Source organism: Columba livia, chromosome 9 (assembly GCF_036013475.1).
Source record: "Columba livia isolate bColLiv1 breed racing homer chromosome 9, bColLiv1.pat.W.v2, whole genome shotgun sequence".
NCBI lineage: Eukaryota > Metazoa > Chordata > Aves > Columbiformes > Columbidae > Columba > Columba livia.
In genome coordinates, this window is record NC_088610.1 from 4,323,375 (window position 1) to 4,346,459 (window position 23,085).

The 23,085-nt window shown below is 43.0% G+C and overlaps 1 protein-coding gene across 4 annotated transcripts in view; it reads left to right on the plus strand.

Moving 5' to 3' along the window:
* The window catches only part of LOC102096100 (multiple epidermal growth factor-like domains protein 6), a 198,433-nt gene that overhangs the window by 160,602 nt on the left and 14,746 nt on the right, over window positions 1–23,085 (plus strand). For 3 of the 4 annotated variants that reach the window (XR_010474611.1, XM_065073496.1, XM_065073497.1), the window contains 9 exons: window positions 987–1,118; window positions 4,459–4,587; window positions 9,317–9,445; window positions 14,228–14,356; window positions 16,277–16,405; window positions 16,912–17,028; window positions 18,088–18,216; window positions 18,443–18,571; window positions 19,630–19,761. Coding sequence is in view for 3 of the 4 variants with exons in the window: in XM_065073496.1 (XP_064929568.1) it covers window positions 987–1,118; window positions 4,459–4,587; window positions 9,317–9,445; window positions 14,228–14,356; window positions 16,277–16,405; window positions 16,912–17,028; window positions 18,088–18,216; window positions 18,443–18,571; window positions 19,630–19,761 (1,155 nt within the window). In the remaining variant the exon portion in view is untranslated. The remainder of the gene's footprint in view (window positions 1–986; window positions 1,119–4,458; window positions 4,588–9,316; window positions 9,446–14,227; window positions 14,357–16,276; window positions 16,406–16,911; window positions 17,029–18,087; window positions 18,217–18,442; window positions 18,572–19,629; window positions 19,762–23,085) is intronic. The other variant, XM_065073494.1, reaches the window with a different exon arrangement.

Below are 23,085 nucleotides of genomic sequence, written 5' to 3' on the forward strand. Positions count from 1 at the left end.
AGGAGGAGGTGCTGTGGTACGTTGTCATAATCATGTCAGTGTTGCATGATTTTTAGAACAAAAGCAGTACGTTAGGGCAACAAAGATGCTGAAGGGAGTGGAGCATCTCCCGTGTGAGGAAAGGCTGAGGGAGCTGGGGCTCTGGAGCTGGACAAGAGGAGACTGAGGGGGGACCTCATTAATGTTTACAGATATATAAAGGGTGAGTGTCAGGAGGATGGAGCCAGGCTCTTCTCGGTGACAGCCAATGGTAGGACAAGGGGTAATGGGTTCAAACTGGAACACAGGAGGTTCCACTTAAATTTGAGAAGAAACTTCTTCTCAGTGAGGGTGACAGACACTGGCCCAGGCTGCCCAGGGAGGTTGTGGAGTCTCCTACTCTGCAGACATTCAAACCTGCCTGGACACCTTCCCGTGTAACCTCATCTGGGTGTTCCTGCTCCAGCGGGGGGATTGCACTGGATGAGCTTTAGAGGTCCCTTCCAATCCCTGACATTCTGTGATTTTGTGATTCTGTGTTGCTTTAACAAAGAATGTGAGATTTCTCTGCCAGCAGTGTCCATGTTGTATTTCCCAGTATTTTGGGGAAACTATGGAGGATGCTCACAAATCCATCTTGGTTTTACCCAGTCGCTACTCTGATTATGCACATTTTTGCTAAGTGAGTCAATAGCTGGTATTTTATTTCCATGAAACTATGCGTTGGTGACTCTGGATTGATTGATATGGATTGACATGAATAATTAGTTTTATGTGGATGGCATAATGTCTGCCTACAGACCCCTACTTCCAGCTGTAGTAAATCAGCAAAAATTGTATTTCTTTCCACTGATTTGTGCCCCATGCTGCAGCTGACAGTCTGGTCCAGAGCGCCTGTGTCTTAAGAGGCCATTTTGCATCTTTACTGTTGTCTCATTTAGATGTAAAATAACCCATTAGCTGAGCTCAAAGTTGGTTCTTAATGTAAATACTGGTTTTTGTCGCAGCCTGCAATAGTGGCAGTTGGGGCCAGCGCTGTGAAAACACGTGTGTCTGCAACAACAGCGATGGGAGCTGCGATCCAGTCACTGGCTCCTGCTTCTGTGAGCCAGGATTCACCGGGAAACACTGCGAACGGAGTAAGTTACCGCTTTGTCAACACAGGGAATTTGCAAAACTGAGCGGCGGAAATGGTGTTTTTCCGGATAATTCCCTCCAGGAAGAGCCCCGGGCTGCGCCGCCTGCGCTCTGCCCAGCGCTTCGCAGGGCTCTCCACTTTCACCGTGGTTACATAGTTTCCCTAATTTGAATTCCAGAAAAGTTATTTTCAGACTTGTTTTGGACTCAACAGCTATTTTTAATGTTAATACCTTGTGTGAGTGACAGGATTGATGTGTATTTGGCTTGTGGCATGAAAGTTTCCATATCGGTTTTATTTACCCAGTTTTAGGTCTGCAATTTTTCTTCATCAATCTTTATTTTTAAGGCCAGGCTTATAGAATTGCTGCACATGTACATAACAGAAGTAAAATCAAGAGGATTTAGAGTCCTCTATTTATTAACAACAAAAATGCACAATGGTCTCTCCAGAGGCCCATGATCTCCACTAATCTGTCTCTAACAGAGGTCAATAGCAGATGCCTTAAGAGGATAAAAACAGGCATATAGATAATTTCTGATGTGTTTCCCCAGGTTTCATCAATTTGTCATTCCAGAGCTTCCTGAGACAGGAGCAATATCTCTATATTTACTACAACTTGATTTGTTTTTTTTTTCCAATTAATGTGCCTATTTCCTTTTTGATTCCATGCAAATATTTGGTACCCGCTTCATCTTGTGGCAACAAGTTGCATAGTTAAGCTAATAATAATAATAATAATCATCATCATCATCTCAATGTCGTTCAATTAAGTATTTTATCTACTTGTTTAACAGTCTTACAGTAGCACAGATGTAACTACCAGAGTCTCAACAGTGTAGGCAGAATTAACTGTGGGTGTCATGCAGAAATGTCAAAACAATTAATCTGGAATGGTGACCTAAAACGAAAAAAAATCCCTGGAAAGTTATCTTACAGCTCTTGTTGCTGTTGGCACAGATGGAATGGAAGGACAGTTAGTTGGGAAGACCAGCTCCCAGGGAAAGAGCTGCCAGCTCTGCTTCTCTTTCACTCTTGACCTCTCTTAAAACAGCATCTCTGCGGGCAGAAAGTAGCCAAATAGCTGGTTGTAATCTTCTCTGGCAAGTTAATCAGTGAAGCCATTGTCACCGACGAAACACCTGGCAGCCCCTGATGTTGTGTCTGTGGTTTTTCTGGTTTATTCAGTCTGCTTTGTACCCCACTTTAATTCATAGAATGTCCTGAGTTGGAAGGAACCCACAAGGATCATTGAGTCCAACTCCTGCAACTCCTGTCCCTGCACAGTACAACCCGACAGTTCACACCATGTGTCTGAGGGTGTTGTCCAGTCTCTTCTTGAACACTGTAAGGCCTGGGGCTGTGACACCTCCCTGGGGAGCCTGTTGCAGTGTCCAGCACCCTCTGGGTGAAGAACCTTTTCCTAATGTCCAACCTAAACCTACCCTGGTACATCTACATGTGTGTGTGTATATATATGTCTAAAAATGCATATACACATACATGTCTGCAAGATTATGAAAGCCATAATTCTTCGCTAAACGTGTCATGCTGCCTTGGTAGCCTTGCTACCTTTCCTATCCCAGGAGAGCTCATCTTCTCCTCAAGCATCTCCAGCATCCTGCCACAGGTCGGGCTCCTTCACGCTGCAACTTTGGAGGCAGCTCAGGTTCTCCGACGGCATGGATATACCTCAGCACACATCGCAGCAACCTGAGCCTGCTCGAGCATAGGGCAGATTCTCTGTGATGTGGACCGTGAAACCATTTGTGAAGTGTACTGACCCATTGCTGTCACCTTGAAAGTCTCAGCTCCAGGCTAAACGCCATCAGTTTGAGGAAAGTTCAGCTGAGAGCCCCACATCTAATTGCTCCACATGAATATAGTTTTCTTTGCATAGATTCTCTGGACTCTAACTGAAATTTCAAGTGAAAAGTAAACACTAAGCAGGAACAAGCTTTTAAGGCACAAGTGTAAGCAGGAACAAGCTTTTAAGGCACTTTACTCTGTAAAGTGGTGTAGGAGGCGCAATGCACGATGTTCTGCAGCTTTGGGAACAGGAGGTGATGCAAATGGAATTTTGCACCAGTTCAACCCTGGGACTGAATTTCACCTGTAGGTGCAAAAAAATATATCCAAACAACTCCACATTTAAACAGAGGCCTATTGCTGATACAGGTGGTTGAACGTAAAGAAATACTGAAGGTACCCTGCTACCCTTCTGTCTCCCATCCCAACCTATAGTTTCTATAAGAGATCCAGGGATTGGCTTCAATTAGTAGAGAGTCACTGAACTGCAGGAGGAACCAAATTCCCTCTGGCTCAAATCACAGCCCGCCTCTGGTACCAAACACACAGCACTGAACCCACCCCTTTATTGCAGCCATAGAGTTGTCTTTGAGGATCCTCATTGTTTCTTGTTCTCTGTGATTCTTTCCAGATTTCCTGAAAATCGCTTTGTTGATGTAAATGCTAAAATCATACAATTTTTAAAAAGAGATCTGGTAATCATCTATGTAACTCATTTAGAGAGGAGTTCACATGACCTTCAAACATGAGTGGAGGCCTTGTAATATTGTGTTTAGCCAAGTATATAACTATATTTCAGCCTGTCCAAAATATCTAGTGTGAATTAGGCAACTGGCTTTATTCTTAATTGATTTTCCTTAATCCTGGAAGAAATTATTTTCATTCTCAAATGTTGTTTTCTTCTGATAGTAAGTACCATGCAAATCTTTTAAAACTCCTTACGCTAACTACTGTGGAAATGTAATTGTTAATCTGTCCCCCAGATATTATGGTTTAGCTTGAATTTTTCAAAGCAAAGCCTGAAAGTAAAAGATGCAGCATTCAATTTAGAGCTTTCCAGAGGAAACCACTATGTTTCATATTTTCTCCAGCTTTCTGGGGAAAGGGGATTTGCAGGAAAACAGAGGATAGGGCCTCAAAAGGAAGTGCAGAAGCAGGGAGCTTTCTCTCTCCTGGCTGATGAAGTCTCAGGGGAGATGTGAACGTAAGCAGCTCCAGACCAGCATGCAAAGTGTCATCAAGCAGAACCTGTGAAGTTGCAGACTTTGCAAGTATCCTCTGATATTAGTTTTCTATGCAGAATTTAGTCTTTCAACACCCTGGTGTTTTTCTAAAATAGACCTTAATAAAACAGCCCAACTTACCTGGACCCCAAGGAGAACACTTAATCACATCAGTTTTAAGGCATTACCATTATGCCTTGATTCTTTTTTTGGAAATAGTAGGAATTCCCATGTACCTAAAAATTCCCCATTGATCCCTGATCTGCTCCAGCATTAACCCATGGTCTGGTTTTGGTTGCTGGGCTGCAGGGTGCCCCGAGGGAAGCTTTGGCCCGAGCTGCCAGTCCAGCTGCCAGTGCCAGAACGGAGCTGCCTGCGACCACGTGAATGGAGCCTGTACCTGCGCGGCGGGCTGGACGGGAACCTTCTGCGAACGAGGTACTGATGCTCCCCCCGGTCCCTTTCGGGTTTATGCAGATTGGATTTTTTAATGCAGAAAGCTGGTTTTACAATTTACAGTGCCTGATCTGAAAAAAACCTTTAAACTTAATTGGGAGACGATACTGAAATGTGCATGTCCATCCTAAGTCAACAAAGCAGTTTGGTGTGTGTGTAGTGTTGGGCACTTTGTTTTAATGTGGTTAAAATCAGATGCATGCTTAAGACCCCTACTATATCACATCTTTATGAAGACACTTTGTAAGCAGAGTCTTAACTACAGTTAACACTGAGCAGAAAGATGTTAGTCCTGCCTTGGACTGGCTTGTTCTTAGTGCATCTCTGAAACATTCTGCAGAAAAATGTGGATCTGTGCATCTTCCCAAAGGAACTCTTTAAGAACAGATATACTTTTAACTTTAATAAAGCCAAGAGATCATCTTTGATTACCTGATCATTTGGTAAAGTGCTGGAAAGGTTGGATTGGATTCCTTAGATACCTTGTTGGGAATCACTCTTGGGCACCATCTAAGGAGGTTATTGTGCTTCATCATCGTGCAGATTGTAAAATATACAGTCTTGAATACCACAGAAACAGCACTCAGTCAGACATTACGAAAGTTATTGAAGTGTAAATGATTTAAGAATCCACAAATGAAGACCGTTAAACCAAAGTCACAATCATTTTGATTAGAAAGCAGCTTTATCAGCCAGTTTACAAAGACTGATGGAGGGAAGCACAGCACTCACAGGCGGCTGCTGCCCTCTGATGGGAAGGGATCCACTCCACAGCCTCCCCTGTACCACAGCACCCCACTGCTGCACTTCAGATATGGCTTGTTCTTCCCCTCTCATTCTTCCCAGTGATTGTTACACAGCATAAATACTCTTTTCAAAGTTCTGCTGCAAATTGTACCTCATAATTTATGATATCTCCACTACGTCCTTCCTTAAAATTATTTACTTGAACTCTGCTTTCGTAAGTCTATCCTTTTAAAAAAAAAAAATTCTATTTTTTCAATGAGAAGAGCAATACGGTTGACTGTATTGTGCTATAAATCTATTAATTCCAGGAGGAATCAAAATGGGGACAAAGAGGCTGAATATCCTTTGCCACAATAGGTGTGAGGAATACAGAGAAGCCTGGGTGACACCTATTGGAAAGAAAAGTAAAGGTCTCTGCTTCCAAATCAGTCATGTTGGACAGTTTTATTTTTTTCAGTTTCTGAAAGCAGATTGTGGAGGGGAGAGCAGAATTTAGCGCATCCCATTCATGACCTTACTGTTTTCATAAGATCCGCTTTACTAGACGTTTTCTCTCAAGCAGGCAGCGTGTTTGCTCCGAGCTGGCCTGTGTCACCTTTTCACATGGGAAAGTTCAGCCAGAACAGTTTGGCTGCTTCCAAAAGGTGAAGACGGAGGAAAAATGTGTGGGTGGTTTGCCCTTGGTAGAACATTCTTGGCACATTTTCTCTGAGGAGCTGTAACACTTCTGGTTTCAGTGACTCGGAGACTGGCAGGGTTTCCTTCTGGCAGGGATGTGCTTTTGGCTGTCTTGGCATCCACCCACGCCGGCCAAGCTCTGTGCTTTGCTGACAAGAGCACAGAGACCTGGACCTCGTGTGGCAGAGCTGCCTTGGACTTCTCCCATACTGCTGATGCTTCATCCCATGGCCAGGAAGGACTTTTCCATCATCACAGGAATATTGAACTGAAACTTTTGCAGTTCAGAGTCCTAGGAGAGGACAGTACCTTACAAAATCTAATACTGATTAATATTAATAATCAACATTAATGTTAATATTAGTCCTGCACAATGAGTGCACTTGAACCTGCAGTTGTTGCTTCCGGTATTCTGCATTGTGGCAGCACGGGGTCCAGATTCAAACTGAAATTGTAGCAGTCCCAAAATTCACCGTTGAGTGTTTTTTGCGATTGGTTTTCTTTTTTCAAAAATAAAGCTGTTCCTTTTCATTAATTTGCTACCTTCAGTCTGAAGTAAGGCTTTATATCTTTACATGCCAGTCCCCGTTGCAAAACATCACGTCAGTGGCCATTTCCATGTTCTTTATTCGCTTCCTTTGCATTTCCTTGAAGGCAGCAAGTGATACAACCAGAATGCTGAAAAATAATGTGCATTTCTTCACAAGGTCTAGCATTACCAAATGAAAATGAATCATTTTTCACAGTTCTTTGAGAGTGATGCTACTAGCAATGCCGCTAGAAATCTTTCTTATCTGAGTGAAGAATGTTACATGCCTGGGGAGAAGGTACCTGAGGCACACATGGAGTTCTGGCTGCTCCTGAACTGAAGCAGCAATTAATACCTCTGCATTCCTGGACTGTGCAAGGGCAGTAATCATAGCAAAAGGTGGCTTAGGAAATCCTTTTGCTATCCTGTTAAAGCACAGATAATGTGGGTAGCATTTTCTCCAGAAAAAAAACACCGAGCAAACCAAGTCACCCTGCCCTGCACCAGGGTTGCTCCTCTCCTGTTTGAGAAGGCAATTGTTATAATTGATTTAATTCTGTAAAGTGCTGAGCATCTGCTGCTCCCGCTTTGAAGGTTGTGATTTTCTTCACTGTACTGTAATTTTGTTTAATTTCATTCCCCGCTGCTCTCTGGTGTGTGTTGTATGACCCAAGGCATGTTTCCAGTTACGGGATCAGGCCAACAGAAGAATTATCCGGTTCGCTGCTTGATCTGACTGAATATCCCAAAATGCCACACAATTAGCCCACAAACTGGAGGCAGCAGAAGTCTTGGACTTTTCCTGCAGTATGTTTGTTAATTGTTGCATCAATAACAGCAGCGTATAGCCCTGGTGAAGTTCAGCACTCAACATTTGCAGTTGAACTGCCGTCTGCATCAGCTCTACCGCAGGACAGGCTGACTGGGCTTCTCTCTTGGGATTTCAGCAGTTAATCATTATCATAATATAGCCCAGCAAGATTTCGTTTTTAGTAAGATAAAATGGAAAAAGAAATACCGTGCACATCTAGGAATACCTGACAATGCTGTGTAGTTCCTACATTAAACAAACAAAAACTTTTTCAGCCTTTGAAGTCACCTGAGGTTCAGCAGAAGTCCTCTCTCGGATGCTGTGCCATACGTGCTACTGAAACATAATAAATAAGGATGTAAAGATTGAAACCATGTGCTGATGTTTCTTCCTTACAACTTGATAACAGTTCTCACCCCAGTATGAACTGAGCAGAGGTTGATGGATGTGTTGCAGTTTTGGAACAGTATGAGGCACTTTTCTGTTTTTCTGAGACTTGGAAAGTGGAGTAAGCCTGCGATCTTTCTTATGCCAGAGGAGAAGCTGCAGTCTGGAGAGGATGAAGGGAGGAGCAGCCTTTTGGTTTTGAGCAGATGAAACAATCATATATATTAATGCTCACAAGCTGAGAAGGAGCTCTGAGAATAGAGAAGCCAAAGCAGATGTGGCAGATGTGTTACGTTACCGTCGTTGCTGTCTGAAGGTCCACGTTTGCCTCTGCGTACAGATAGTGAATTTTTCCCTGCTTGTACCCAGAGCAGACAGCAGTTCTTTCTGTTAGAGGACTGAATTTACAGTTGTGGAATGGGCAGTAAGAGTAAACTGGGACAAAAAGCATGGGCATGAAAAAGAAACAAGGCAGGAAAAAGGGCAGGAGAACCCAACAGTGGAAGATGCTTATGGGTACAGTGACATTCTGACCTGGTGGAGGGCTGTGAAATTAATGCAGAGCATCACTGGGTAGTGCATATGCTGATAATAGTCATAAGACTCTATTGGGAAGCCAGTTGTTCTGATTTCATGGTAGAAATGTGTGAATTTGTTTTTCAATATGACTTTATATTGAAGAAGGAGGACACAGAGCTAAGTTTTATTGAATAACTGCTTATTCAATGAGTGCCGTCGCTCCTGAGACTGTTTCAGGAGTTTTGTGGAAGGAATGACATACAATTGTATATCTACAAGTTTATTATCATGTAGTATAACATAATTATGCATGTACTTACACAATGTCAACACAAATACATATATATGCAGACAGAGAAGTTAAATTAAGGCAATATAATTCCTAATTATATTTTCTAACTCTGCATAGTAGCTCCTTCAGCTCCCTGGAGTTGTACTGCTGCACTTAATTTGACTTGGTTTTCTCTACTCAGTCTCTTTGCAGGTTTTCATTTCAGCACTGAACTACAACACTATGTCTTGTGTTCACTGTTAAAAAATCTTCAGAAAAGTGTCAGGAGAGTAAATGAGAGCATGAGTTTTGCATTTCAAAAGATGGGGAGATCAGCAGGGGTGGCCCCCTGGTCTTACATGATGTTGAATTATTTCCTCTTTCCTCTGTCCATTACAGAAGCACAAGTACTGGCATGTGTGAATCCATTTTCTCTCCTGTTTTATGGCTTTTTAATATATTCTCAGCTGTCTCTTGCTATGCAGAAATCCGTTGCTTGCAGAAAATGGGTCATGGTGGGCTTTGCTGAGGTGCACAGAGCAGAAATGCTGAGGCTTAACCCTGGAAGCAACTTTGGCTCTAAAGCGTCATCACAGAGTGACAAGTGACAAAGCATCTGTGAAAAGATCAGCAATGCCTTGTGGTTTTGGATCTACAAGCTGGAGTTTATTAAAAAAAAAAAAAAACAAACCAAAACAAAACCAACAAAACAACACACAAAAAAACCACAACAGGAACTCTGCTAAAAATGTCTGTTTTCCATTTTCAGCTTGTCCAGATGGATTCTTTGGGCTCGACTGCCACCAGGTGTGCAACTGCAAGAACGCTGCTGGTTGCGACCATGTCCTGGGAACCTGCCGTTGCCTCCCGGGCTGGCAGGGACAGACCTGCGAGCAGTGTAGGTACCACGCGTGCTCAGCATCCCCCTGCGCTCAGCATCCCCCTGCACTCAGCATCCCCCCTGCGCTCAGCATCCCCCCTGCGCTCAGCATCCCCCTGCATTCAGCATCCCCCTGCATTCAGCATCCCCCTGCGCTCAGCGTCCCCCTGCGCTCAGCATCCCGCTGCCCAGGCCCTGCAGTGCTCACACTGCTGGGAACAAGGGATGACCTCCCCGGGTACAATTTTAGATTTAGGTCACATTCCTTTCCAAAGATGCCAAAAAAGGGAATGATTTTTGGTAGCTGTGTAAACAATCAACTTCATTTTTTTTTTTTTTTTCTAACTGCTGTTGGCACTTGTCAAATGTTACAAGCATCAGTTTTTAAATAGCAGAGCTGTCTCCTGCCATATGATGCATCTCTGCTTTTTATTTTTGTGCAGCATTAAGAGATGAAATGTTATATGTCTGTTTCTGGTGTATCTCATCTAATCATCTGTTATAAACTGACAGATTACAAATGCGCAAAGTGGAAAAATCAGAGCTGTGACTATTGTGTTATCTGAGCATGACAAAATAGTTTTAACTAATTCTTAGAAAAGGTGTGTGTTCTTCATTGTTTTAGAGGTTTTTGTGTTATGTTTTGTTTTCTTTAAGTCAACTTCCTAGGTTTTTCACAAATATGGTTTATCCCACAGTCTTTAAACCAATAAGGTTTTTTTTTGTATATTCTTGCATATGCATATATAAAAAAATCAGCTTTTCTGAGAAATTGTTTACCAGATTTCATGGGAAATTAAATAGTTTTCTTTAGCTACGTGGCATTACATATGGAGATCGCTGAGCCTGTTTGCAAAATTTAGGAAATATGTTGGGGTTTTATTTAAAGATTGTTCAGGTTTTAGCCTCTCAGCTTCCGAGTTTCACTTGAGGATGATGTCAGGGTCTGTACTTCCTTGTGAAAACATGACCGCTGGCTGCAGGCTGGGCTGGAGAGCTGGGGACCAAAGCAGCTCTACAAGGAGCAAACTTTTGTTGTTAGTGAACACTTTCCTTAGAGTTCTAAAGACTTCTGCAATAGAAAATCAGTTGATTTTAGAAAACAGAAATAATTATACTTGGATTGAAGCAATTCTATTCTCCAGCCATATACCATGTTATAACCAGCACTGTTTGAGGGTTGTGTTTGCTCTTCATTTTTCCCTCATTTACTCCCACCACACAACACAGCCTGTCTTCTGAAAGGGCTTCTCCTGCAAAATCGCTTGCTCTTTTGATTTACAGGAGGGTCAATGCTGGTGAATCTTTCCACTGTTTAGACATTTCTGCAAACATCCCACTGTTGCAGCCCTTTTTGCCCCCTCATGGCCCTCTCCATAGGAACCCTTGGCTTTGCGTGTCCCACCACTTGAGGACAGTGATGTTAATACTTCCCTGTGGTGGCTGGTTAATGAGCTGACTGTGACATAAATGCAGAGCCAGAGCCACAGAAAAGCTGCTGCTGCTGAACAGGTACAATATTTGCTTCTTGGTCACAGCCCATTTTTCCAGCCCAGCCACGGCATTAGCACCATGTCACCTTGGCCCTTCTCAGCTCTTTAGACTGCATTAGGGATGGGAAGCTTTGTTACATATTTCATGAAATTCGATTAAGAAATGCAGCTCTTTGTCAACAGCTGTCTGTGCCCCCTCTACTCATATAAGAAACTATTTATTCTCTTGCGCCACAACCATTAGAGCTTTATGGCAGGTTGATTTATTCCTTGTGATGGTGAAGAAGCCAAAGTCTCCAAGGTTTCCTTTGCCTATACATAAAAGAGCAAGGTCAGTTAACAGTGCAAAGGGTAACCTGCTTTTCTCCTGGCTTAAATGATGAATCTCCATCTTGATTTTAAGAGTGGACATGGGCCACGCCGCTCCAAAGCTGCTCGGAGTGAGGCAACTGTAGGTCGGGGACACCGATTCAACACTCGCCATCCTTGGTGGGTGTTTAATATTCACATTGCTGGTTCCTGGGACTTGCCAGTTCCAGCAGCTGGATGGACAGCGCTCGTGTTCAAGCAATCAGATTGCAGGCAATGTGCTGGAGGATGTTGAGGAATAATTTTGACATCATGGGATTTGAATTGATCTTCAGCTGGCCATGCATTGTGTTTTATACGCTGCTATCTAATTATGGGTGATACGGACATCAATGCCTTTTGTCGAAGCTGCCAAACACTTTCCATTACAAGATTGTGTTTTTCAGTTGCTTATAAATGAATTATTTTAATCTAGGTTGAAATCTGCCAAGCAAGACCTGCCTCAGCTTAAGGTTGTGTTTGGTGATGTTATTTTTATTTGGGGGTTTTGTTTTCTTTTGTTTTTGTTTGGGTTTTTTGAGTATCTGCCTAAGATATTGTAGGTTTCCAAAAGAGAGGTTTAGGAAAGGTGTATGGCTCATGTTAAAAAAATAAAGGTTTAATTTAACTGTTCTGTTGACTGTCATGATGACTTGGTGATATAGAAGTGAGGACTTGAGGTCTGGCATCTCTTTGTGCCAGAGATGTAACCTTCCCTTCCTTTCTGTAAAAAATGCATCCAAATTTTGCGCTTTCCATAAGAAAACAAACAAAACACTGAAAAAAAAAAAATCACATTGTGTGTGGGTTGTAGAAGCTGAATGCAATTTGGCATCTGCATTTTGCCCTGATTCTGTTATTACTAAAAATGTCTCTTTCTGGAGCTATTGAGGCTCAGCAGGATCTTCACAGCAGCAGTCTCTTGTGGTAAAATAAGTCCACATTGGTTTGCAAAATAAATGAGTATGGAATCATTGGCTCTGCCAGAGTCTCTGCTTGGGGGCACTGATAACCAGGGGTTTGATATTTCATAGCACGTGAGCTCTTGACTTTACAAATTCTCTGTTCTTTTAAAGTCAAAGATTCATTTTGGAGATAATAATCCACAGGAGCTGCATGAAATCAGACTGTAGAGTCTCAGTGCCCATCATTTCCCTGTGTTCCCCAACACTTTTAGTATCTGTTGACTTCCAGTCTGGAAGAAAATCTGTTTCATGTGTTCCTTACTCTGCGTGCAAAAAGGGATTTTAAAGACTGCAAATGAATAAATGCTTCTCTGACAAAAGAAAGTCACCAAGAGGACAAATTTGAAGAAGGAAAAAGTCTAATAATTTGAACTTTTCTATTCCTTCTTTACTTTGCAGTCATCGTGAAGAAAGGAGAAAGGTCCCAGGAATATTTGTACTTTCAGTTGAGGAACTTAATAAAATAGCTTCAATATATCACTTGTTATCTGACACTTCAGAAAAGTAGTTTGATAATCAGGATTATCCTACCAAGAAGCTAAAAAAAGTTCATATCCATCCAATAGAACAATTAAAATTTTGGTCTCCAGAAATTTCTGCTTTCTTACCAGAATTTTCACTGGAAAGCTCTTTTGTCTTCTTGGTAAGCATAACAAGGGATTTGCACGCATACTCCAAAAACCTCACACGAACCACTAGTAACCAGTCAGGGGACCTGGTTCTGAGCTGGTTTTTCCTTTGGCTTGGTTATGATATAGTTCTGGTCTGTATCGTGGAAATATTTAGTTCTGCTCCCAAAACAGAGCCAGAGGTCTGTAGGATGGGCTGAACCTTTAACTTGGCAACCAAGCCTCATTTGCAGAACAAACTTTTAACTGTGATGGGACTGAGCTCCTGCACTTTCTTGTGGTTTCAGTGTGGATGGGGTCCAAGCGATGACAAAAATGAACCCTGTTGAAAAGTCCTGGGAGAAATGGTGTGTGTGAGAACTGTCTCGGGCAGCTGGAAGATCTCATATGGGAAGAAAAGGGCTCAGAATGGGTCAGATACTGTCAGCCAAGTTCACCTAAGGTGGAGATGGTTTCAGTCCTTCTTTTGGTCCCTAGTGACATGTCCTCCTGCACCACTGCGTCTTGTTCTGCAAACTGGCACCCTCAAAGGCATAGAGGTTTTGGTGAAAAGTCACCATTTGGGTCCGATCCTGGGAGATGTCACATTCATTGGATGCAGAACACTCTCAGGATCAGAGATCAGAGCCTTTTTTGCCTCTCCGATGTGTGCCAGCAGTGCTGTGGGGCTGAGAGGCTCCGACAGGTTCATGCAGGGGAAAGAGAGTCTTTGCCAGGCGACACAAAATCTGTGCAAGGAGGCTGTCCAACTTCTTCATTTAAAGCTATCCAAATCTCCAGTGCCATGGAGACTACAGGATTTTTATTGCTGCCATTTTTTGTGCTGAAAATGGAGCTGCGGCAAGTGTACATTTGCGAGATGGCCGCGTTAAGTTTTCACCTGGGAGGCAGCTGCTTAACTGAATGCATTGAAAATATCACCCTTCTCTGACCAAAGATTGAGACTCTGGGTGAGCAGAGGCATCCAGCTGTGAAAAATGAACACTGAAAACAATGAAGTTGTCAGTTCTCTTACCAGGATGCAAATAAATACCCAGGCTGTCAAGCTGGCGGTTCTGCTGGACCATTAGTTTAGCACAAAGACATTCCACAGGGCAGGGGATGGCAGCTGATCCATCACCCGAGCAATCCTGCCCTGCGATTAAAGCCTCTTCAGAACATGCTATGATACATATTTTTAAGCCACGTTATTTAGTGTCAGGCATGCTTAATATATAGACTTAGGCACCCTTATGTGAAAAGTGAGTTGTCAGAAGCCAGTTTCAAACTGATTTCTCCAGCGTCGGGTTGTGTCTCAGGTTTGCTCTGCGTAATGCCTCCTTTGGTGATTCCTGATGGAGTTTTATGGACCTTCTCTCGTTGCAGCCTGCCAGGGGGACAGCTATGGGCCAGGCTGCAGCCACACTTGTCACTGTCACAACGGAGCGCTCTGTCATCATGTAACCGGGACGTGCCTTTGTAGCCCGGGATGGAAAGGAGCCACCTGCCAAGAAGGTACAGGCAGAAATTCAACCCCCTGACAGAGGATTATAGGAGGGAAAAATAAAAGTCCTGCTCAGGGGGGGCTTTGTTGGTACTTTAATTACTAGCTCATTGCCCTGTGTTGTCATTGGTTTTGTATCTGCACAATAACATGGCTCAGTCCATTAAATAAATCTGTGGGGCCATGTTGCAGGGACTGAGTGTAGGAGATGGGTGTACTTGGGGCAGAGGGGGCTGAAACAGTCATAAACTGGAAAGAGAGCTGGGTTTGAAGGCTGATTAAGGGAGAAAAGGTCCATAAAACTCCCACTTACGACACTGAAACAAAACTGTTTTTTCTATGGCCTGCTTTAGTGTCCCATGCACCCGACCAATCCACGTCATTACCGCACGTTGTTCCAGACACAGGCTAAATCCAGAACATGCGAAAAGCACTGGGGCTTCCAGCCTTGGCAATTAGACCAATCTGTGTGATTAAAACACAAGCCAAGGAGTCTTAAAGGAAAGAGGCTGGCAAAGAAAAGCTGTGCTGAGGCTTATGTTACACGTCTTAATCCCCTGCATCCAAACCACTAGAAAAAGTCTGTCCATCCCTGTTGTGGCTCCTTTTTCTGTGCCTCCCCTGTGGGTTATCTGGTTCTGTAAGTGGCGCCACTGAGCTGAGGATGCTGCTATAGATGCTTCTGGGTGAGCTGGGGTTGGAGTCAGCACCTCCACACAAGCAGCAGCTGCCCTTTGGTGCACCAAGAGGATGGCTGGGGAAAGGGGATGAAAGCCGTCAGGGCTAGAGGAATATATAGGTGAAGTGGGTGCCCCTTTAAAACCTAGTACGAAGAGCTCTTTCCATAAAGGAATAAAAAATCGGGAAGATACCAAACCATTCCTTGATGGCATGTATGACATGACCTAAAATTTTGTGTTTCACATGAAGGCCTCCAATACAAAAGCAAAGCAAATGTTTGAAAAGCATGTATTATACCTGCCTTCTGTTTCGAAGCGTAATTACAAAACCATAGACCTGTTTTAAGTCAGGCAAAGCAAAAAGCATGTGCAAAGATGGTTCTTATTAAACAGTTAGTAAGGGAAGTCTAAATTTTAAGAACAGTCAGAGTTTTAAATTAGTGTCCTGAAGCAGAGGTCAAGCATTTCCAGCAGGGATGACATAGCGAGGGAATTCCTTCTTTCAGTTATTCTGTCTTGGAAATAAAACTTGAAGGTGAAGCCTCCCTGAATCTCACGTTCATAAAACAACCTGAAGATGTTGTCAAACATACCGTTTTTCTTTAATGATACATCTGGGGAATTTTTCTCTTTGGACGTACAGAGGTAGAATAAGTGTGTGAGGCTGGATGAGCCATCACCTGGTGGCTGCATTTTGCAGAACGTGCTCCTGTTAATGTCTTTAAAAGGTGCCATTCTGACAGAAGTGTGCATTTTTTATGCTAAAAAATGGGGTTCTATCTATAGGATCTGGTTGCAGTGGGAACCAATAGACTTACTTAATCAAAATTAGGTAAGCTATAAAATGTCATCAACCAGCTGTAGGTAACAAGGTCAATTAGAAAAGGAGTTGTGATTTTAAGAAGACTATACAAAGAAATGCTGAAAACAGGGAAATCAATAACTCCACTGCATGCTGAGAAAGCTGGTAGGAACCAAGAAATGTTTTTTGTAGGTGTGAACAGAAAATGTCAAGGTCATTTGGCAGGTCGTAGCTAATTCACTTCGTCACCTATTATGTTCCAGACCAGTTTTTCACTGGTCTGTGTAATTCCTTATCAGTCATGGCCCCATTTTTACTCTGTTTTGCCTCCCACAGCTTCTCCAGGATCACCAGGGTGAGAGGAGGGTGTAACCTGGAAAGCTTGTGTTTAGCCTGTGTCATCCTCCTGTGCTTTTATCAGAAGGTTTTGTCCCACCTCCTCTTTGCAGCCTGTCCTCCTGGCTGGTTCGGTGCAAACTGTCTCCAGCGCTGTGTCTGCCATGGCCAGGCAACCTGTGACCGGGTGACGGGCGAGTGCCGGTGTCCCCAAGGTTGGACGGGGATAGCGTGTGAGCTGGGTGAGTGTCTTCACATCCTTCGTCCCTCCAGCACCTCATTTCAGTTGCTCTGAAAGGAAATTTGGCTTTGGTTTGAGACAGCCTAGGAAAAAAAGACAGAGAGAAGAGAGGCAGAGCGCTGGAGAGCACTAAGTGTGGAGATGTTGAAAAAATTGGGGTGGTTTAGTTGGAAATAAAAAGTCTGACGAGAGATGTGGTGTTTGCACTTGAAGGTACCATGGTGCTAGGAACTTGCGGGACAAAGGAGAGGAATAAGCTGTTCTCTGTCCCATGGGGACAGGGAAGGTAGGTAGTGTACTCAATTTGAAGAGAAAAAAAAAAAAAAAGAATAAAATAAACCCTCCAAGAGGAAAATAGATAATTTTGCCATGGGACACTTTGAAATCTCACCCACTGAAGGTTTTTAGGATCAGCTAAGTTATCTCAACATGTTTCAGAGGCAAAAGTGTGGTCTCCATGGAGCACCTCCAGCCAGGCCCCCACTCAGTCTTCCCATCTCATTTCAGAGTGTAGGGACAGAGAGGGCTGTGAGCAGAACTGTAGCTGCCACCACGGGGTTTGTGACCAGCACTCAGGGAAATGCATCTGCCACGCTGGCTGGACTGGGGACCGCTGTGATGCTGGTAAGGGCACTTCCTTCTGTGGATGATTTTGTTTTCTTTTGTTTTTTTAATCACTCTTTTCTGTAGTCAGCCATTTCTGCTTCCACAATATGAAGTCCATTTCTCTTTTGTATCCTAATTTTTCCAGTATTCTGTAAGACAATAAGAAATAATGCCAGCGTGAGCGCTCACCATGTGTCTCAGGAGTCCTGCAGGCAGGTGTGCAGGCCCGACCACAAATACATGCTCTTATCCAAACCATTTTATCTCACACTTTTATTCCCTGCCTGCTAGGAAAATAAAGGTACCTTACGGATACAAGAAAGAATGTATGAAAGGGAGTGGGTTGTGAGGAGAGTTTGCCAGATCAGCCACATGCTGCTGCTTCTCTCTAAGTCATCAAGGGGAGCTCAGCAAATTGGACTATAGTGGTTCAAATTGCCCCTTCCTTGCACATGATCCAGATTGCCCAGATTTGACATATCTTGTTAGATCCATGTAAATCCCTGAAACAGAAGTCTTATAAGCAGTAGATATCAGATGACTTGAACTGTGCCTTCAGCTCAGCTGCTGAGGTGCTGTGACTTTGGCAAGTCACAAACCATGTTCTGATGTCTCCTGAGGGGCTGAGGACTCTCGAAGCCTCAGCCACCAGTGTGACCTGTAAAGCCCTCACAGAGCTCACCTTCCTTTTCTTCAGACCTGGCTTTCTCCTGATCACTTTGCAGAGAACTGTGAGGTGGAAGGCAGCACATGGACACAGCGCATTGTCATGGTTCAAACCACTGACCCATCATTGTGTATAAGTGGTTGGCATCGCCAGCTCTGTAGCCACTATCTGGATTTGTACTCTAGGCTGTAACTAAGTCGGTGCAAACTTTCATGTGCAGGCTCATTAATAGTCAATGTTAAATGCTTTTAATATTTTTAATATATTATCTTTCAATGATATTTTCTGGGCTTGCAGTCTTCTGAAAATACATCGCCATGTGCAGGAAGAATAATATTGGCTCATTTGCCAACAACGGATGTTTTCCATGCAGAGGGAAGAACTGTTGCTCTCTCTGCTTCTCCTCGCAGTCTGTCCCCCTGGATTTTTTGGCAAACAGTGCGAGGAGCGATGTGACTGTGTACACGGCTTGTCCTGCCACCATCAAACTGGAGCGTGTCGCTGTGACAAGGGATGGCGAGGGAAGCACTGTGACAAACGTGAGTGTCTGCTCAGCGTTGAGGAGGAAAGTTCAGGTTGGTGTGTATGTTCCTCCTGGATCCAGAGCCGGTGATGGGATCCTTTCACTCCCATGTTTCTCCACGGGCTTGGTCTGGAGGTGCTCACAGATTCGGGTGCAGCAGATTTGTTGAAGCGGGGTGGCTTTGCACCATCCTTCCCGGCTCCTGCCCTGTGTCCTAACAAGGATCACTTGCCTCATTGCAGCTTGCTTGCCTGGTCGCTACGGCACAGGCTGTGCCCGACGGTGCCGGTGTCCCACAGGTACCCCCTGCCACCATTTGACAGGCGAGTGCGGCTGTCCTCCGGGATTCACCGGCTACAGCTGCGAGAAAAGTGAGTTTGTTATAAGAACACAAAAATTTTCCTTGTAAATTAATTAATAAATTAAATTATTGAATAAAAACCTGATGATATAATCAGTGCCTGGAGATGGAGGAGACGACAGCCTCACAGTGAAGATGGACAAGGGCTGAGTGGTGCTCACCGAAATATTTTGGCGGGTTCTGGTGTCTGTTCAGTTTTACCTTCTCTAGGATCACAGCCAGGGACTAAACTGGATGAACATAGAGTGAAGAGGTGCCAGGGGAGCCTGGCTCCTGCCCGTGGCCATCGCTGTGCTGTGGGTAAAGCAGCAGCTCTGCTTTCTGCTGGTCTTGTCCCCATGAGAGAACATCTATTCCTGCTGTCAGAGCTCCTGGAAATGTCATTATGGTTTTTTTCTTCAATGTTGAATTTGGCCGTCTGGAGCTGACTTTGAAAGCAGGCTCGTTCTGTGACCCCAGCTGCATAGTTTTGTCTTTGTATTTTGTTACAACATTTTGCCTGAGTGCTGCTTTAGCAAAAAGAAAAACAACAACAAAAATAATTAAAAGAATTGACATTGGTGTCCCATATCCTGCACTAAAAGACTCTAAATCCTGACCCACAGCCAGAGCAACTTAGTGGAAGTGAGATGTAAGAATAAGGTATGGAAAGCCCAAAACCTGTCAGCAACGTGGCCATCAGCGGCCAAAATAAAACCTGTAAAGATGTTGGTGCTACAGCAGCTTCGCAAGTTTGAACTCCCTGCAAAAAGTAGAATGTCTTTATCCACCCGCCTGGTCCCTCGTGAATTATACTGTTATTTTAGTCAATTTTACCTGACATTTCCCTATGATTTTCTCTAGTGACAAGAAAATTGTATCTGGCCCTTGACAGTTGGGCACAAATTGACTGAACGAAACAAAATCAAGCAGTGAAGTAACCCCTAAGTAAATGTAATAAATCCAAAGTCCCGAAGGACAGAGTCGTTCTGTAGGCAGGGATTTTATTCAATAAATTTCAGCTCTCTCTTTGTTTGAGTCCTGTATTTACCAAGACAAATTTAATTTTTACATTTCCTCTTCCCCAAGCTTGTCCACCGGGCACGTATGGTAAGAACTGTAACCGAGTATGTCAGTGTTCTGCTGAGAATGAGGAATGTCACCCGGTGACTGGTGACTGTGCGTGCCGCCCGGGCCACCACGGGCCCCGCTGCAACCTCCGTGAGTATCAGATTTTAAATGTATTTTAAATATTTTTAATGTATTTTAAATATTTTTAAAATACTTTCTATTTTCAAATCAATTTTAAAACATTTTAAAAACCCACAACAGACTCATTTACTAGCTAAATCACTTCCAATTATGTGCCACGCTGAAGAATACCAAATTCATTCTCTGCATTTACACCTCCCATCTTCAGTTACACCTGGATATTGTGTTGCCCTTTTGTTTGCAAATACCCAGGCCAAAATGCTTCCCGAAATCTCCGTGTGTTCAAGTAAGGACAAATGGTTATTAGAAAACAACAAGCTGCAATTGGCAATAAATCTGAGTGATTCATAAAGTCAGTTAAGTTGTAGGGCCTTCTGAGGAACAATCAAATTAAACAAATTGTTACTCTAGATTGAAAAATGGTGACTAGTGTAGAGGACAAAATGCCAATTGGCTGAATGTTCCACCATAAAAAATATTCCCAGATCCACATGCCTCATGCTGATATTTTAGGACATCTGTTTAGTTGCTCCTGGTGGAATGTGCCAGCTGATAAGAAACATATACCAAAGTATCCAAAAAAGGAGACACTTAATTACCTTTTTATTTACAACTTTAATTTTGTTTTTACTCCATGGCTTGTAATAGTCTTATTAAAAAAAATAAAACAAAACCTGCAAACTGGCAAATGCTATTTTTTGTTTCCTAGAGATCCAGCATGGCCCTGTTTGGCTTGCTTGCTTTTTTGGGTGACAATTTGGATACAAAGACCTGCTGCAATATGTGCGGCTCTAGTAAGGGTTAAACTTGTGCTTTATTTCTTGAGTAGCAATAGGAAAGAGGCTCATTTCAGAGAGGAGCATTTGTGTTACCATCATGTCATCACAAGTTGTTCTGTAAAATATGAATGTAAATGTAAGGATTGATTCTGTCTTCCTTTGTACATCAGTTTTCACTGCGAGATTGAAATCTGGCCTTCAAAATCTAAACTAGAGCTGAGTCCATTATACATTAGATTATAATAAATATCATAGTAGAGCAGTAGTGGAGATCAAGTATTTAAGAGTATCATTTTAAAGGACTTAATCACGGTTAGCCTGTTACTTTTCTGTAGTAATCTTTCAGTAGTCATTACCTGTGTGCGTAGTACTAAATCTCTGTACATTACAGTACATGTCATCAAGATTGCTTAGATCCTCAAGATTTTACTTCAGAATTTTAAAATTTAAAACATTAATAATTGCAGACAATTCTGATATAAAAGAAATTACTTACAAATTGAAATCTGCGTTTTGTTGCATTCAGAGGGGATTTTACCATGGGCTCCTGTGTAGCTGTGATCATTCACGGCACTGTGTTCTCCTAGATTTCAAAAATACACAGCACCTTGCACAGCAAATTCTTACTTAAGTAAATATAGTTTTGTTAGACATTTACAGGAGAGATAATGGAGCGGTAGAGATTCCCAGAGAGAGAAAATTTGTCCTGCATCTATGCAGGGGTTTTTTTTCTATTATTTCCTATGCCACTGTGACCAGCACCTAGGCAGACACAAAAATGGAAGGAAAACAGTTTAAGTGGGACTTATTTTTAGGTTTGGGTCAGTGGAATGAGAGATGGTGGACCTGATTCTGAAGGGAGTGTCTGATATCCAAGGATAACTAGCATGACTTTGATGGGAATACTCTATGTTCCCACCGTCCTCACTACAGAGAGAACTGGGGCTGCTCCAGGATGAAGAAGCTTTTGATATAATATTAAAACCAGCATAGGGAGCTGCTCCCAAAGACGTGAAATGGGCTTCAGTCCAGTCAACATGTGGTTGGATGCTGCTGGAAACTGTTTCTGGCAACTATTGCTGTATTTATAGTACTGTGAAAAAAGGTTCAAGAAAGTATCTATAAAAGGTGTAGTTGGCTGGGAAGTCAAATTTCCAGGAGCTAAGAGCAACGAGGCTTTCATGTTCTCAAATTTTGGAGTGAAGAGCTGAAACAGTCTCTTGGCAGGATCCAGAGGAAGCAGACAAATGAGCAATAAGGTTCCCATCAGTTGTCCATAACTTGGTGGATGGGCAGATCTGCTTGAGTGAAGTTATGAAGAAAAAGCAGTAAGAGGTGAGGTAATGGATAAAAAACCCCTGTCCTGTGTCTCTGTGACATTTACCGGGCTGGGTGAACCCTGAGCCAGAAAGGCCTCACCAGCTTCACCTTCAAACTGGAGGTAACAGGATGCTTCAGAAGTGATTTTTTTGACAATGCAATTAATAACATTGGTAAGAAAAGTCCTAGTGTATGCAGCTGGTATGAAAAGATTTAGGAGTTCTTGCTCATGGCAAACCCACACAAACCAGGAGGAAAAAAATCAGGAAATGAATTAGAAATCTGGCTGCTGCTCCTGCTGTTCTCAGAAAAACACGAGTCAGATGCAAAGGAAACTGTTAAATTAGAAAATGTCTTTATGAGATAAGTGGTGGTTAGAGGCTAACCCTCGTTATAAAGGCAGAGCCTACTCAAATGGCAGGACACTGTGTAAATTGCCCTGGCTATCTGTGCAGAAGTTCCCCTGCAAAGCTGTAGCAGCTGAAATGGTCTCGTTAATAATCATGTGAACATCACAGCTCATGTGTTTGCTCTGCTTGTGCTTCTCCCTGTTGAACTGAAATAAATACAAAACGCTGCAAGGGTAAATAAACTGGTAAGGGGGGAATTGCTGCATCCCTTCCAGTAATGGAACAGCTCTTTCTAGTCTTGAGCCGAGGAACAACTCCAAAAGCTTTGCCAGGGGGAAGCAGCATGTTTGGGAGTGTGGGAAACAGAATTAAAAAAGAGAAAAGCCAAAGGATGACTGAAAGGAAGGGAGGAGGAAAAGAAACTTACTTAAAATCCCAGTAAATCATTGACTCTGGGTGTGTCCTTAATTTTACGTCTTGGTGGAAATGAAATAGGTGTTGCAGGGCTCACTCCTCGATGCCAGGGTTTGCACATGAAACAGATTTTCTGTGCTGACAGATGGAAGCACTGATGACGAAGATCTCATTGAGAAGAAGCCATAGTTGAGAAGGGCTGGGGAGAGTATCTGCACATTATAAAAGTGTGTATCTGTTTAGTGCTGATGATCTGCTATCCTGATTTGAGCAGAAGCCAGTTTTCAGTTTTATTTTAAAAGGCATCCCTTTAAAGCTTTACCATAAGCACCCTCTGTTGAATAGTTCAAGAAATCCAGAGATCTCTCCAGCCGCTCAGACCATGCTTTCATGCCTTCAGAAAAGAGAGAAAAAATATAAAGTTATTTATGCAGAGATTGCAAGAGATGTGTTGCTTGGAGACACATGCA